Genomic DNA, 18,609 nt, shown 5'->3' with positions numbered 1-18,609 from the left:
TTTCATTATTACAAACATGATGCATCTGAATCTGCATCTGCATGATCACACACAGATGAACGCATGCACAAAAACAGACTAAATAATGTAAACACAGAATCATCCATGTGCTTTATGATAAACAAGGCAAAATTAGGCAAAGCAAAAAAAAAAAGCAAACATCAAGTAAATAAAGAAGCTTTATGATTAGAAAAATTACACAACAATGTGAATCAACCAAATGAATCAGTGGCAAGCAATAAAAAAAAAGACAAATAAAACACAAGGACAAACAAAATGCTGATAATATATCCAAGCAGGCAGACTTATTAAATATACAGAATAGCATTAAAACAAACATCAGATGAGGGCAGATCATTGGCATTCAGCTTCATGTCAAAGACAAAGGAAGTTTTAAAGAATAGTTCATTCAAAAATGCAAATTCTGTCATTATTTATTCACCCTCATGTCATTACAAATGGGTTAACTAAAACTAAAACCATTAAACATGAACTGAAATAAAATAAAATATATAATAATATAAAAACTTATTTTATTTTGGCTAGTTGTCAAGGCAACATTTTTCATTTGAATTTAGTTTAACCTGACTAACTAAAATAACAACAAAAAAAAACTATATATATAGTAAAAAAACTACTAAAAATGACAAACATTTTATTTCAGCTAGTTGCATCATACTGTGATGTACTAAAATAACAAAAAATAAATTTAAAAACTACATAAATATATTAAACAAACAAAAAAACAACAACTACAAAATGACCAAACAAAACTAAAAATTCACTTAAAATAAACATTAACTAATATTAAATAAAATATAACAAAATTAAACATTTTATTTCATCATTGTAATTTAGTTTAACGTGATGTACTAAAATAGAACTAAAATAAAAATATAAAGTATATATTTAATAAACTACTAAAAATGACCAGAAAAATAAATAAAATGACGAAAAAGTTAACTAAAATAAAAATGTATATTTTTTTCTCCATACAACACAACACAAGCTGCATAAAGATTTGTCAAAACTCCACTGAAAAATAACAGCATACAGGTTAATAACAAAATAAGGCTGAGTAAACAATGACAGAATTCTCTTTTTTTTGCTGAAAAATTCCTTTTTAAATGTTTCCACCTCTCTTCTTCATTGATGTGAATACTGCAGTTCATCAAAACCTGACATCAAGGCAACTCGCTGCAACGCCGTCCTCTGCTAAGCATTTACATCGCATACTGACGGCTGTGAACCTTCGTCAAACACAACAGGACAGGTGAGACGAAAACCAGCTCATGCACAAACCCGTGAGTCTGACTAAACTCCCAAAACCAGCAGAAACCTGCTCAAGTGCATGAAACTTCAGCTAAGGCTCTAACGAATCTGATGAGAAAGGCAGAAGAGCAGACGTCCGCTCTACTCAAAGGCAAAAGTAAAATGCAAAATAACCGATCAGTTAGCACTGTAATACTTCAAAGCAGAATATAGACATCTATGGACCTTTAGAGTTCACATAAAATATATAGATCTGATTTCACCACATCTTATTTAAAATAAGACTAATCTACTCTGTGCATGCAAAAGACTTTCTGATTTTGATATATATAATTGATTCTTTTTCAGATATGCAATGCACATCCAGAGCAGGATCTTAATGGCTGAATCTCCTCTGGCTGCAGGAGAATCAAAGGCCAGGGTTCTGATACTCGCGCTGCAAAGGCTTTAAAGGGAATAATTCATATAATTCATACTCCAGACTCTGCATAGTTCTTTTGGGATACAATCACACTGTTTGGGGGTCATGCAACACAAATCAACATTTCCGAACCTGAACTCATGTTTCCATCACACTGGCAGTAAAAATATGTGTGTGTCTGTGTGAATGCAGAGCTAGATGGTGAAGGGTTTCAGGAAAATGTTAATCTGCAGGTATTAAAGGAATAATTCACCCAAAAACGAGATATGTTTTCATTTACTCACCTTCAGGTCTTTACTAGGGAAACCCATTTCTGACAAATGATGGGTGAAAGCATGCTTTTGTAAGTCATAACTATGTCCGAACTCAAAATTATGAGATAGAAAGCAACAAAATAAAAAAATTTAAATTATGGCACATAATAACTTTCTATCTCACAATTTAACTTTTATATCATAATTTCAACTTCGTATATCAATTTGGACTTAGTCATAATGACTTTTTATCTCATAATTTTAAAACACTTTTATGTCTCATAATTATGACTTACTGCATCCCTTAATTTATTTTGTACTTTATGCGCCATACTTTTACCTTTTTATTTAATCATTTTGACTTTTTATCTTGTCGTGTTTTTATCTCATAATTTTGACCTTTTGTCCTAATTTCTGCATGCCATCATTTATTTTTGACTTTATGTGCCATAATTTCAACTTTTTATGTAATCATTTTGACTTAGTATGGCGATTTTGACTTTTTATCTCATAATTTCAACTTGGTCAATTCCAACTTTTTATTTCATAATTTTGATTTTGTAATAGTTTTTATCATAAATTTGTCTTAGTATGTCATAATTCTGACTTAGTGTCTCATATTTTGATGTTTTATGTCAGTTATCTCTTATCTCATAATGACTCAGTATCTCATTTTGACTGACAATTTATGACTTTCTCATTATTTCCACTTTTTATCTCATAGTTATTTACTGTCATAATTATGACTTGCTACCTTGTATTTTGATTTTTATGTCAATTATCTTTTCATCTCATAATTATGAATTAGTATCTCATATTTTGACTGTCGTGTTTTTATCTCATAATTATGCCCTTTTTGTCCTCATTTCTGCATGCCATAATTTATTTTTGACTTTATGTGCCATAATTTCAACTTTTTATGTAATCCTTTTGACTTAGTAGGTAAATTTTGACTTTTTATCTCATAATTTAAACTTGGTCAATTCCGACTTTCTATCTCATAATTTTGACTTTGTAATAGTTTCTATCATGAACTTATCTCATAATGACTCAATTATTTCCACTTTTTATCTCATAGTTATTTACTGTCATAATTATGACTTGCTACCTTGTATTTGGATTTTTATGTCAATTATCTTTTCATCTCATAATTATGAATTAGTATCTCATATTTTGACTGTCGTGTTTTTATCTCATAATTATGCCCTTTTTGTCCTCATTTCTGCATGCCATAATTTATTTTTTACTTTATGTGCCATAATTTCAACTTTTTATGTAATCCTTTTGACTTAGTAGGTAAATTTTGACTTTTTATCTCATAATTTAAACTTGGTCAATTCCGACTTTCTATCTCATAATTTTGACTTTGTAATAGTTTCTATCATGAACTTATCTCATAATGACTCAGTATCTCACTTTGACTGACAATTTATGACTTTCTCATTTTTATCTCATACTTATTTAGTGTGTCATAATTATGACTTGCTACCTTATATTTTGATTTTTATGTCATAATTATGTCTTTTCATCTCATAATTATGAATTAGTATCTCATATTTTGACTCTCGTGATCATGACTTATCTCATAATTTAGATTTTGTCATAATTATGACTTTACTCATAATTATGACTTAAATAGTCAAAACATGATGTACTATGTCACAATTATGACTTAGTATCTCATATTTTGAGGTTCTATGCCATAATTATGATTTACCATGATTTTTTTGTGGCAGAAATGGGCTTCTATAATTGTATGACTTCAGAAGAATTGGAATATAATTGGAACAACATTTGTCTTTCCTTGGAAAAAAAAATAGCATATGGGTTTGGAATGAAACGAAGGAGAGTAAAACAAAAGACAGAATTCTGTAATTTCTGCATGAACTATCCCTTTAAACCAAAGTTTATTGATTCGTCGGTCCAGATGTTTTTCAGAGTGGTCATGACCGGTCACCAAAGCGCTTGAGTGCATTTAAAGGTAATTGAAGACTATTAGACCAAAATTTTCTTTGATATAAAGTACGAGCAAAGAAAACAGGAAACACAATCACAACCAATCAAACTGGTCAAGCAACCTTTTTGGTGTAAAATAAAGTCTTTACAAGTGTAAATCTCTTGTGCAATCACAATGAGTAAATAGCTGTTTCTCAGGTTTGTTATGTGCACTGCAAATAGAGCATGATTTGAATGGTCCTCCATGAGTGGGACGAAATAATAAGCCAGTGTAAACACGCACCATCTGTATAATAAATATGAGAATGGCCATAATTTAACCAGTTTCATATTGCTCCTGATAAATGAGTCTAATTCCCCTAGAGGTAAAACACAACTAGTGATGCACGCGTCACAAAAACAAAGGCAATTCATGTGAATGAACACAAAAGCATCGTGAACTAGAAAATGCATCAATGCTATGAAAACAACAACAGAAGTGTTTCACCTGAATAGACTGAACAGTGCGACCGTTTGGTTATGCATAGATCGGTTCCCCTCATGTGGAATATTATTATTCCATAGCAAACGATGGATGGGAACATTTGCTTCTGAACCGGACATGATGTGACCACAAATAATAAACCTAATGGTGCTCAATGACAATCCCTCATCGCTTAGGATTTGAGTCACATCATGCCTGGTGAGGACAGTTCTTAAGCTTCACATGATAAGAACAATGACAAGCAAAAAAATAAATAAATGGCTTATTTTGATCGCTCCCTTTCATTTCCTTTATTTTGGTTCATTTTCCTGACGTTCTCATTTTGGCTTGCTACAGATGATATATCTGTCCTCGTGTTTCAGCAGTTAACGATCCTCCATGAGGACTGCCGATACAGGACGTCTTTGAGGAGGCGGCCGGAGCTCGTCATCCTCCTTACGACAGACGGCTGCTCTCTCAGGGGAGGAAGGGCTCGTCCTCGTCTTCCTCTTCGGCGGCGGGGCCCGGGTCACTCAGACAGCGCATTAACCGTTGCTGCGGCTCTTCGTCAGGAGTTTTGTCCTTCCTCTGCTTCGCAGGAGAGGGGACTTTCATGGTCAGGCCGCCTTCCTCCTCCTTCGGCTGGCTTCCCTTCTTGCTGAACTCGTCCACCACGTTGACGGACTCTGGGCTCTGCGGTGAGGCGAGGTCCACTTTAATGGTGGGGATGCTTTCTGTGACGGACTTGAGGCCCCATGCTTGAGGGTCTGTGGGAGGAAAGCGATCAGGAACTGAACAAATACTACACAGACAATCAGTACTTAACTCCAGTGTTGTTACTGTTACTGTATATTAAACTAAAGCTATTAAAAATCCATTTTCATTAACTAAAATAAAGCCGAGATCAAATAAACTATAAATATTAGACGAAAAACTTGAAAATTAGAAATGTTGCCTTGGTTAAAGTAATAAAATTACTGAAATAAAAAAAATGTAACCCAAAAATAAATATATATATAAAAAAAAAACCCAATAAAAATAACAAAAACACAACATTACTAAAACTTAAACTAATATTAAAACAAAAACGGAAAATATAAAATTAAAACCTAATTCAAAAACATTACAGTATATAAATAATAGTAAAATAACACTGTATCAAAGATAAATTTACTTAAAAAGCGCAAGTATGATTAACTATATAATTTGCATTACATAAAAGATATAAAGAATTTTCTTTTCTTACTTCATTTGCATACAGTTTTTTTCTTGTTGGAAGCAAAAATCTAATACAATTTAAAGAGGTTTATGCAAAAATTAGGAAAAAAAATAATCCATTTATCAATATGGGGTTAGAAAACTAACTATAAAAACTCTAATCTTACAAAATTTTGCTTTTTTTTTAGGTATATTTAAATATTTTTACTGGAAAATACTGAACTTAAACTAAAATTAAAATACAAAAAGCTCATTAAAAAATGTATAAATATTATTATAGTATATACATATTAGTAAAATATCACTCCTTTATTCAAAGATCAATTTAATTAAAAAGCATAAGTATAAGAATTTTTCTTGAATTAATGTTTTTATCCCACTGGCAAATAGTTTTTCTTCTTCTTAGAAGCAAATATCTAACAGAATTTAATGAGGTTAATGCTTAAAACAAGAAAAAAAAAACTATTTATTAATATGGCGTTAAAGAAAACAATAAACATTTTCTCACTACATTTTTTTCAGGATATTTTTACTGGTCTGTAATTGCTCTTAAAACATATGACAGCCCTTACAAAAACGCACCATGGTAATTATAACTCATGGCAAAGTACTACAGTTACTTTTACTACTGTACCAAGTAACCAATTAACCAAGTAACCAATTAACCAAAGTTATTCAATACAGGATCTGTTTCACATGGTGTATGAAGCTTTCCTAAAGTTTTTGCCATGTTGATTGATTATTTTATGATGACAATGGAGGTTAATATCCATTTACCACAATGTTACTGTACTAACAACTTAGATTTTTGTAAGGAAACTGGCTTATGTTGAGTTGGAAGAGTCAAAGAGTTGAAATCTGGTGAATCACTAGAGGGCGCTGCGCAACAACATAGCCTGCATGATTGTCAATTCACTGCACATTCACTGAGAGGAAAGACCTGAGGCTGAATCCACTCGGAACAAAAGAAAGAGATTTCAGGGACAGGATCCTCAACTCAATTATCAGTGCCAGCAGAATAAAGGGCTGCCTCACCTGAAGCCAGTCGAGCTCGAGTGATGGTCGGGGAATCAGGGGGTGGAGCGGGAACAGTGAGGTAATTGTTCATCTGCGATATCTGAAAGTACAGAGACAAAACCTTTAACGGTGACATTCAGTTATGATTAATAAAGCACATTCTACCTTTCAAGACTATTTTGAGTCAAATAGCAGTCAATTGAGATGGATTTTTCCTCATTATTATATAAAGATTATGAATTAATTAGGCAATGGATAGCTTTTAGATACTGATAATCTGGTCGTATCCAATAATGTATTGATCTGTCGTTAACGTCAAACCTTCTTTTCCAGCTCCTTCATTTTCTTCCGTTTGAGGAGCATCTCGTTCCAGCCGTCCTCGTACGGATCAGCGATCAGCGTGTGTCTGTTGTACGAGCGCAGCTGAAAATACACAAGAAAGTCCAGCTTGATCCGCATCAATCACACGAATGAAGGAATTACAAAGAGAGCCGTATGAGAAGAGGAAGTGGCGAGCGCTCACTCTCTGGCGGGTCCTCTGCAGGTTGGTGCGCAGGATCTTCCTGATCTCTTCCTCACGAGCCTTGGAGAGCTGCGGCAGCGCCCGGTCCTGAGAGGGCTTCTTGGGCTGGATATTCCTGGAAAACATTGGGGATAAAAATAAAAACTCAGTATCCGAGAACAAAGGCTTTCCATACATAAATTCCAAACATTCTACACACATTCCATGAATTCAACAAGTTACATACATTCTAGAAATTCCACACATTCTCTATGCATTATATAAATTCCTTTCTATATGCATTCATTACTCATTCTCTAAATTCCTTACACATTCTATATGCAATTCATAAATTGCATTCATTCCACATGCATTATATAAATTCTTTATACCTTCCATACATTCCATATGCATTCTATAAATAGTATACACCCCACTTGCATTATATAAATTCCTTACACCTTCCATACATTCCAAATTCTATATGGAATATACACATTCCACATAAATTGCATACATTCTACATGCATTATATACATTCTTTACACATTCCAGACTCTATATGCATTCCACACACTGTCTGTGCATTCTCTAAAGTCCATACACATTCAAAAAATTACACATATTCTGCTCAAATTACACACATTCCATGAATTCCACAAGTTATAAATATTCTAGAAATTCCACACATTCTCCATGCATTACATAAATTCCTTACACCTTCCATACATTCCCCATTCTATATGCATTCCATAAAATGTACACATTCCACATAAACTGCATACATTCCACATGCATTATATAAATTCCTTACACATTCCAGACTCTGTATGCATTTCACACACTCTGTGCATTCTCTAAAGTCCATACACAATCCATGAATTCCACAAGTTATATACATTCTAGAAATTCCACACATTCTCCATGCATTTGATCAATTCCTTATTGATCAAATTCCACTCATTCTCTAAATTCCTCACACATGCCATACTCTATATGCATTCAATAAATTATACATTCCACATGCATTTTATAAATTCCTTACACATTCCACATTCTATATGCAATTCATAAATTGCATTCATTCCACATGCATTATATAAACTCCTTACACCTTCCATACATTCCACATTCTATATGCATTCCATAAATTGTACATATTCCATTAATTCTCTAAATTCCTCACACATTCTATATGCAATTCATAAATTGCATTCATTCCACATGCATTATATAAACTCCTTACACCTTCCATACATTCCACATTCTATATGCATTCCATAAATTGTACATATTCCATTAATTCTCTAAATTCCTCACACATTCTATATGCAATTCATAAATTGCATTCATTCCACATGCATTATATAAACTCCTTACACCTTCCATACATTCCACATTCTATATGCATTCCATAAATTGCACACATTCCACTCATTCTCTAAATTCCTTACACATTCCACATAAATTGCATATATTCTAGGAGTGGCACGATACCATTTTTTCAGAACCGATCCCGATCCGATACCAAAAGTTCTGAGTATCGGACAATACCGATACCGATCCGATACAGCGCAGTTTTTTTTATTTCTGTACCTCAGTGTGTGTTGACCTGATCATCACTCTTTTGTGTGTTACACACAATCTACTAAATATAGACAACTTCATTATAAAGAAAAATAACAAATTAAAAAATATATAATCAATCTATGAGAAAAATACTATTATAAACTAGGTTAGTGGATAATTTAGCAGCAAAATTTACTCTACAAACATGAGTTCACAATCATTTTATAAAATCTAAACATTTAGAGAAAAAACATTATTTAGATAAATAGAAGTAAATAGATATAATCTGGTAAAATGTTACACATTGCTATTTGTATTGTAATATACATTAATGAAAAACAAGTAAATATAATTATATGCAATAAATTAAATACATCTCTTTTACATTTATAGCACAGTAATGAGGCCGCAACATAGGATAGATAAGATAGAACAAGAAAGGCTATTAACAATCTTTCATTGGGCAAAAGTTTTATAACATGAAAGGCTCCATTACGAAGCGGTACAAAGCGCTTATGCGCATCCCATGCGTAGAATGATGCGCTTGAAGCAACACGGAGTCACAGCACGCAGCGCTCCGCATAGAAAAGTTCAAAGCACAAAGGGAAGAGACATTGATGCGTAGTGTATTATATCTGTGCCATAGTTTATTGAGCCTTTTCTTTTAACGCTTTTAAATTTCAGTTACTGTGCGCGTGAAGAACAATTCATAGTGCTCTCTACTCCAGTGTAGTGATCTCTAACAGACACCCAGTAGAAAGTAACATGATTTAGAATTAGCACTAAACTCCAGCAAGATAAAGTACTTTTATGCAAACCACTGATGTTTATCTAACGTTACAGATCAAGTATAATAATAGGAACATTGAATCATCCTAGAGAGAGTTCCATCGTCTTGACTGTCGTAACCGAATGCGACGCGCAGTCTGAATGCTGAATGGAGGATTACAGACAACCGCAGTGGAGAGAAGAGTTTACGTGAACTTGAATTTAACGACTTTAATATGAGGTTCAGATGAATATTTAACTATGGAACGGTCTCAGAACACTTGAAATATAATGCACGGAAACCTTATGGTGCTTTATAATGATTTTGTGCCTTTCGTGGGGCTTAACAATAACACAGTATCGGATTTGGATCGGTCTCGTCTGACCGATATCCCGATCCAGCAGAAAGTGGCAGTATCGGAGCGATACCGATACTGAATATTGGATCGGCGCACCCCTAATATATTCCACGTGTCCAAAATTCTTTACACATTCCAGACTCTATATGCATTCCACACACTCTGTGCATTCCATACACATTCCAAAAAATTCATCAATGAATCACATTCATTGATATTTCAGTGATGTTTACATATGTTAGCTAGTGTGCTAGCTGCTTTCTACACTCACCCGGTGCATTCAAAACTGAGGCGATTTCACTCCAGCGCTTCTCTTTTTCCTTACAGATGTGATACGTTTTCCACACATTATACAGACAGTCGTGTTACTATAAAACGTCAAGAAGCAGTTTCCTTCGTCTCCACTATCCAACGGGGCCGTACAGCAGCTGTTTTACGGTCGCGCATTGGCTATTGTGAAAGTACTGACGTAATCATACAGCCGTCATCATCCCGATTTAAATCCTAAATATCAAACATGTTTGATATGATCGGGGCGGCCCCGATTTGTGTGCGAGCAGATCGGGAGGTGCAAGATTCGATCGGTGAACGCCTCACATTACCAGATAATCCGCGCCGAACATCGGGACCGATAGAGGGGCTCGACAAGATTTTTGCTCCGATTCTCGGGAGGGGGAAATCGGGGCTAAATCGGGCGAAAAATCCTGTAGTGTAGCCAGGCTTAAAACATATTATTAATTCCACACATTCTTCATTCATCCCAAACATGCTATAATCACTCCTTAAATTCAATGCACATTCCACAAATTCCAAATATTCTGTCTACATTCCATAAATTCTAAAACAAATCATAGGGTGAGTGCGGGTGCTTGGAAACACTCACTGCATGGAGACGGTGGACGGCAGGGCCGAGGGCAGCTTGGCTCCTCCGCCGCTCTCCACCAGCTCGATGGCCTGCTTCATCTCCATCTTGTGGTAGAAGGCGATCAGCTGTGGTTCTTTGGAGCGCTCACCCGCTATCAGGCACTTCTTCACGTACTTCTTATTGAACCGGTTCAGCCTGGAAATGAGTAGAAAAGGTGAAGCTTTCATATAATCTTGGTTATTTTTATCCAGATGTCAAAACCCTGCCTCTTGCATCATTAGTGGCAGAGAAACACTGATGCTTTGTCTGAAATCGAAGTGGAACATACTGACGTAACATTGCATAGAAATGGACAAAACTATACGTTCTCCATCTCTGAACTACATTTGATCCTAAATCTCACTTTCTCTGCTGCACCAGCAGGCAACAAAGATCTGTGAACTCAACTAAACTGGTCTGGTTTCAAAATATCATTCAAATCTCATCGACACCACTCATTCAAAATAAATATCGCATCTAAATCATCAAGACCAGACATTCTGATTTCACATAGACTTCAAACAATCTCAAAATCACTCAAAGAAAAGCCGAATTTGACTTTCATGCATGACTTATACGTACTTGTCCTTCCAGTGATGATGTCCGTAATGTCCGCAGATGTCCTCGATGCCGGTTAGCAGATGGTCCAAAAACTAAAGACAACGAGATGACAATTGATATGCTGTTTAGGAAACATAAACTACAATGTCGATCAGTAACACTGGGATTAACAGTTAAAAAGCAAACAGAAGCTCCAGCTGAACATGATGTTGATAATGAGCATTAAAATGGACAGCAGAGATATCTGACAGTCACTCACAGCATTAAACACCATGAGACGCTCATGCAAATGTGGGTTTCCATAGCAACAATCAGCTTTATGAGTGGTGAATAAATGCCAATTTGTGGGCAAAACGTTCTGTACTGAGTTTTGTGGAGTGGATCCAAGCTCATGTCTGGCATACAAACTGCCTCCTGTTTTTTCTAAAGAATATTAATATTAAACTCATATAATATAATATGTTATATATATAATATATTTATACATTCAATAATAATTTGATATATAATTATTTATATATATTATATACAGTAAGTAATATATATATATATATATATATATATAATTTATTTATTATTTTGCATTATGATAAAGAGAATGTGGTTAATTGTCATGAAAATAATGTAAAAATAGGCTTCATTTTCTTCATACAAAATTGTATTGATTTCCCCCCAGTGATTTAGCTGTGAAACATGACCTGGAAACATTCTTATTTACCTAAAGAGTCTATTTTTAGGATAATTGTGATTTCTTGCATTGTGACATTTTCATGACAATTAAGCACATTTTCCTGCTAAATTGTCAATAATGTGATGCAACATTTTACTTAAGTTTGTCATTCCCAGTTCCTGAGGGTGATTCTCTTTAGATTCTCCTGAATGCATTTACCATTTTAATTTTGCTTTATTAAATTTACTTTTAATTCAAATCAACAGTAAAAACTACAATAAATGAAACGTTTAAAATTTTTTGCAATAATGATTTTTTTTTAATGCATTATGGTGCATAATTCAAACGAAAATAATGCCACAATGCAAAAATCACCGTGGTTTAAAAATCGGCTTCATTTTCTTTATGCAAAATGTAATTCATTATTTTTTTTACCTGTGATTTTGTGTTAAAATATGACCTGGAAACATTCTAGGCAGATTCTGAGAGATTCATTTGGTCACTTGGTCTTTTAATGTTTTGACACCTGTCATTCTAAATATATCAAGCAGTATTTGTGTACACTGTAAAACTGTGACTGTACCAGTACGTGACCAGCAGGTGGCACTCAAACACACTCATCTTCACTAGTATTAATGGCACTGGATGTTACACAAACCCAAACAAGAGAAGGACATAAATCATTTAGTATAATTAACTCATCTAACCCAGCCGAGCTTGTTTTATTATGAACAAGACTGTGTAATCTGATCTATTCGGGACTGGCAGAATATCGAGAAAGCATCAAATAGTCCTGAATCACAGATGGGAGAAACTCGGAGAGGAGCAGAACCTGTGTGTGAATCTCCTCATTAATAGATCGCTTCGTTTCCTGTTTCTTCTTCACCGCCAGGAGGTCCACCAGGGGTCGAATGGTCATGCCCTGCCAAAACAAAGAGAGAAGAGCGGAAATTGATGAATTTAAATGCAAACAATAGAGCTGTAGTCATTCAAAAAAAAATGCATTAAAATAAAAAAGGAAGGCACAATGATAAGTAAAATGTTCTGACAGTGGCCCCAAATAGGTAAACCTAAAATGGCATGAAAGTCACTGCATTAGAAACGGCATTGCTCTGCAAAATAAAATAAAATAAAAGCTAAATAATAAAATAATATAAAATAAATAAATTAATAAAATAGTACTATTGTCAAAGCATTTGTCAAAGAATTCTAAAACACATCTGCCACTGCATTAGATATAATTGCATAAAATAGTATAAAATAAAAAATATTATAAAATAAAATAGCACAATAAAATAAAATAAAAAATAAAATAGCACAATTGTCCAGCAAAATATTTCTCAAAGACTTCTAAAACAGATCTGTCACTTCATTAGATATAATTGCATTGCATTGCACTACATAAAATAAAATCAAACTATGCATTGTAACACGGTTTGTGTGTGTGTGTGTGTGTGTGTGTGTATCTGGGACAAGAATATGGGAATGAGATGGAAATAGAAAAGGGATTTTACAATTCTTGTTCTGATTCTGATTCCAAATAAATAAAATACTATGCCGAAACCTCCTGACCACTAAAAGAATTACAGGTCGTGACGAGGGAGCAATTAGATTTACACGCAGTGGGCGGCACCTCCTGTCCTGAGCTGTAATTCATAGCATGTCCTCGCATGATTTTCATACTACAGTATGCTGAGCACTGATGAGGGGTGGCACTGTGACAGCGTTTGTTACATTGCTGTTGGTTCTGCGTGGAGAGGGCTTTTCCTCAAGGTCAGATGCTGGCAGAGATCAAGCTACGCCGCATGCAGCAATAGCAAATGCACCATCACATCTGACACTGCAAACTGTCTCCACCTTCCACTTCCTGTGAACAGCACGAACTCCATGCAGCGAGATCAAAAGATCGATGCAGCGACCCCAAATAATGCACCCAAGACGGTATGAAAGTCACTGCATTAAACAGAACTGCATTGCACAATAAAATAAAATAAAAATAAAAGATAGACATCTAAAAAAAACTGATGTTCTCTTATATGCATTGTCCACAAAGAGTTAAAACTAAAGTTGCATGAAAGTCACAACTCTGCATAATAAATAATGTTTATTATAAAATAAAATAGCACAATAAAATAAAATAAAAAATAAAATAGCACAATTGTCCAGCAAAATATTTCTCAAAGACTTCTAAAACAGATCTGTCACTTCATTAGATATAATTGCATTGCATTGCACTACATAAAATAAAATCAAACTATGCATTGTAACACGGTTTGTGTGTGTGTGTGTGTGTGTGTGTGTGTGTGTATGTATCTGGGACAAGAATATGGGAATGAGATGGAAATAGAAAAGGGATTTTACAATTCTTGTTCTGATTCTGATTCCAAATAAATAAAATACTATGCCGAAACCTCCTGACCACTAAAAGAATTACAGGTCGTGACGAGGGAGCAATTAGATTTACACGCAGTGGGCGGCACCTCCTGTCCTGAGCTGTAATTCATAGCATGTCCTCGCTCGTCCACGCATGATTTTCATACTACAGTATGCTGAGCACTGATGAGGGGTGGCACTGTGACTGTGACAGCGTTTGTTACATTGCTGTTGGTTCTGCGTGGAGAGGGCTTTTCCTCAAGGTCAGATGCTGGCAGAGATCAAGCTACGCTGCATGCAGCAATAGCAAATGCACCATCACATCTGACACTGCAAACTGTCTCCACCTTCCACTTCCTGTGAACAGCACGAACTCCATGCAGCGAGATCAAAAGATCGATGCAGCGACCCCAAATAATGCACCCAAGACTGTATGAAAGTCACTGCATTAAACAGAACTGCATTGCACAATAAAATAAAATAAAAATAAAAGATAGACATCTAAAAAAAACTGATATTCTCTTATATGCATTGTCCACAAAGAGTTAAAACTAAAGTTGCATGAAAGTCACAACTCTGCATAATAAATAATGTTATAATTAAAATATTATATTATAAATTATTATAAGTATACAATTCATTTTCCACTGCATAATAAAATAAAATAAAATAAACAATGAGGAGGGAAGATAGCTCAATTGTCCATCAAATCATTTTTCAAAGAGATTTGTTAGGTAAGAAATGCAAAAATAAATAACTGTACCAAAATAAAAACAACAAATAACAAAAATAAAAACACTGTAACATGAAATCATAATTGACTGCATGTACTTTCTTAACACGTTCTGATTATTAAAAAGGTTTTGTCTTTACTTCTAAAATAAGGCCTCAGTTTGACATTTTGATTAAATCTAATCAATTCATAGAGTTTAAAGTACTTCACTTTATGTGACATATAACTACAGAAAGATCCAACATCACAACACAGACAGTCCCAAACAGGCCACAAACATAAAACACAGGAGGCGTAACACAAACCTCGCAACGTGAGACTGTCCCTTATGTCCTTGTTCAAATGTGTGGACAGAGACGCTCTATTTAAAACCTGACACCAACCAGCAGCACTGCAGCAACAGCAGCACACAACTACTCTCCCAAACTTTCCTCTGCAGTGTCAGGAAGAACCCGAGCACTTACAGTGAGGTCTCGAGTCGCAAACCCTGCTGATGCATTCAAACAAGAGGGATTTACTAGACGTCAGAATCAGCCGAGAAAACGGCAATCGGTGCATCTCTAGGATTTACACCTTCTGCAAGTTTTATGAAGGTACATTTAAGACTTTTTCAGATCAAGTAAAGCAAATTGAAGGAATAAATGGAGCAGAACACAATATGTCAACACAGTCTCTAAATGTGAATGTCTTGTATTGGCAACGCTTCAAAGTTATATGAAAATACAACTTCCAAGAGATCCCCAATTGGTTTACTTTTTTTCTTTTACCATTATAAATGTGACGAGAGGGGCGGGGCCGAGAGCCGTGGGAACGGAGCGAGGCCGGTGGAGTAAATGTTAATGCGCGACACCTGCGCCACTCACCGGTCTCGAGTCCCACGGAGGAGCTCACAAGAAGGAGTGACGACAGTGTTGGAGGAGAGAGGACCAGGCCTGGACTTTATTTTCTGTTTTGTGTGCGACAGTCGTCCGCGAGGGGCTGCCGCTTTACTTTTATTTTGTGTTTGTTTATTTTATTATTAAAGTTTTGTTTAAGTGTTCGCCGGTTCCCGCCTCGTTCTTCCCGAACTACGAACGTTGTTACATTGGTGCCGAAACCCGGGAGGAAGGAGGGACACGCTGCTAGAGATTCCTCGCAGCTGTAATGAATCCGCGGTGCCATCAAGCATAGCGGAGCAGTCTGCCGCCATGGAGGCTCGAGGAGGTGAGCTAGAGTGAGTTGCCGGGGGGGCGGACGAACTCGCTGCTGGCCGCCTGGGCTGTGGAGGGACGGCTGCCGTCCGTAAGGGAGCGGAGGAGTCGCCGACGTTTGCCTGAGGTCGGAGCCTGCTGCCATCCGCCATGATGGGGAGGAGCAGAGATTCCTCGCAGCTGTAATGAATCCGCGGTGCCATCAAGCATAGCGGAGCAGTCTGCCGCCATGGAGGCTCGAGGAGGTGAGCTAGAGTGAGTTGCCGGGGGGGCGGACGAACTCGCTGCTGGCCGCCTGGGCTGTGGAGGGACGGCTGCCGTCCGTAAGGGAGCGGAGGAGTCGCCGACGTTTGCCTGAGGTCGGAGCCTGCTGCCATCCGCCATGATGGGGAGGAGCAGGGAACGGGGGACTCCTGCCGGCTACCTGAACCTGGAGGAGCCATCGCCGTCCACCGGGCGGCGGAGGAGTGTCGAGCCGCCTAACGAGGGCTATCCAGCGCCGCTGCCAGGCATCGCGGAAGAGTTTACCCAGCTGGTGGAGGGCCGAGCGGCAGTGTGTCTGGGAACCGGAAAAATATATATTTTTTCCTCTCTCCTCTCTGTCTCTCCTCATCCTTCCGTCTCCTTTTCTCTCGCCTCGTCTGTCTGTCCTTACCCCCAGGGACGCCGCGGCCGCCGTGATCGGCTCCCCCAGAGGGGGGAGGGGGGAGTAGAGCGCAGTCTCGTGAGTACCCCCCGGCCTGTGAGGGGCGATGGGGGTATGTGACGAGAGGGGCGGGGCCGAGAGCCGTGGGAACGGAGCGAGGCCGGTGGAGTAAATGTTAATGCGCGACACCTGCGCCACTCACCGGTCTCGAGTCCCACGGTGGAGCTCCGGAAGGATAAAAGGAGGAGTTGCGACAGCGAAAGACGAGAGAGGACCAGGCCTGGATTTTATTTTGTGTTTTGTGTGCGGCAGTCGTCCGCGAGGGGCTGCCGCTTTACTTTCATTTTGTGTTTGTTTATTTTATTATTAAAGTTTTGTTTAAGTGTTCGCCGGTTCCCGCCTCCTTCTTCCCGAACTACGAACGTTGTTACAATAAACAAAGCATAAACTCACTCCAAGAAAGTAAATGTGCATCTCAAGTAAATGTCTTTTGATGTAAAGACGTTTAGAAATTTGTAGTGGAAAACAAGACAGAAATCCTGAGGATTATTATTATTTTTTTTTTTGCAGTGCATGCAACCTTGACTTTATGAATTTAAGACTTTCTTCTTCGATTTAAGACCCCGTTAAGGCTTTAATTTGTAGAAGGGTGAATTAAGACTATTTTAGAGCTTTTGCAGACCCACAGAAATCCTGCGAACACTCGTGAGGAGATTATTGTACAATAGATCTGCAGAATAGTTAAGCACAACCCTAAACCACTCAGACACACTAAAACAACTCCAAAGCATCAGCCGCCATCAGCAAAACCGGTGAAGATCTGGATCTCATCATGTCTGTGTACTGTACACAGACTCTACGCTGGTTCTGCTCTTTTGTAGCACAAAGCAGAAAGACTCACGTTACCATATCAATCATTCAAAACAGAAACCAAGAGGGCTACTTTCGTCATTTTCAGCAGCTCATGCATTTCTGAGAGCCATCAGGGCTCCCGCAGCTCTCCCAAAGAGCAAACAGAGTCTGAAGAGAAGGAGTAACGGCATAGACAAACACACCACACCACACGAAAAGCGTTCGATAATGCAGTAAAACCTGATGGAGCGTAAAGCTGTTCAATAAACAAGTCTGAGGCTATTACATCAGTGCATCAAACACGAGGTTAATGAATGGCTAGGCCTGCAGGGAATTCTTAGAGGAAATGAAATTCCACAGATTTCAATTTATGATTTTTAAACTAATTTCAGCAGAATTTCAAACACTTGTTAAACATTAACATTAAGACAATTGTTTCATCATATTTGAAATCATTCCACAGAATTTCATTGATTTTCATTTTCAAATTCATTCCGCATTCAAATTTTCGCCTAATCAGAGCTTGTGTTGTGCCAATTTAATCATTCTTTTTCTCACAATATTACATTGACACATCCTTGCATTGACTTTTTATAATTTATTTAATTGATGTTACACAAAAATTATATATATTATACAGTATATATATATATATATATATATATATGCGTGTGTTTGTGCACATATACATCAATTATATAATTTTTTTTACTTTTACGTTTAATTAAAATCTTTATTTTAGTTTTATCTATATATGTATCTGTCTATCTGTCTGTCTATCTACAAAAAAAAATTATTTATATTTTATATATATATATATATATATATACATATATATATATGTGTGTGTGTGTGTGTGTGTGTGTGCGGGTGTGTCACGT

The 18,609-nt window shown here is 36.5% G+C and overlaps 1 protein-coding gene across 1 annotated transcript in view; it reads right to left on the bottom strand.

Moving 5' to 3' along the window:
- Window positions 1–3,685: 3,685 nt before the first annotated feature.
- The window catches only part of LOC107552533 (sodium/hydrogen exchanger 1-like), a 42,993-nt gene continuing 28,069 nt past the window's right edge, over window positions 3,686–18,609 (bottom strand). Inside the window, exons 6-12 of the mRNA XM_016234432.1 lie at window positions 12,767–12,856; window positions 11,286–11,356; window positions 10,683–10,859; window positions 7,125–7,239; window positions 6,923–7,024; window positions 6,620–6,701; window positions 3,686–5,133 (exon numbers count right to left, since the gene is read on the bottom strand). Coding sequence (XP_016089918.1) covers window positions 4,844–5,133; window positions 6,620–6,701; window positions 6,923–7,024; window positions 7,125–7,239; window positions 10,683–10,859; window positions 11,286–11,356; window positions 12,767–12,856 — 927 coding nt within the window. The 3' untranslated portion in view covers window positions 3,686–4,843. The remainder of the gene's footprint in view (window positions 5,134–6,619; window positions 6,702–6,922; window positions 7,025–7,124; window positions 7,240–10,682; window positions 10,860–11,285; window positions 11,357–12,766; window positions 12,857–18,609) is intronic.

This window comes from Sinocyclocheilus grahami, unplaced genomic scaffold (genome assembly GCF_001515645.1).
Source record: "Sinocyclocheilus grahami isolate Dianchi unplaced genomic scaffold, SAMN03320097.WGS_v1.1 scaffold452.1, whole genome shotgun sequence".
Classification (NCBI taxonomy): Eukaryota; Metazoa; Chordata; class Actinopteri; order Cypriniformes; family Cyprinidae; genus Sinocyclocheilus; species Sinocyclocheilus grahami.
Note: the sequence above shows the minus strand (reverse complement) of the source record. Positions and strands in the feature narration are given on the sequence as shown.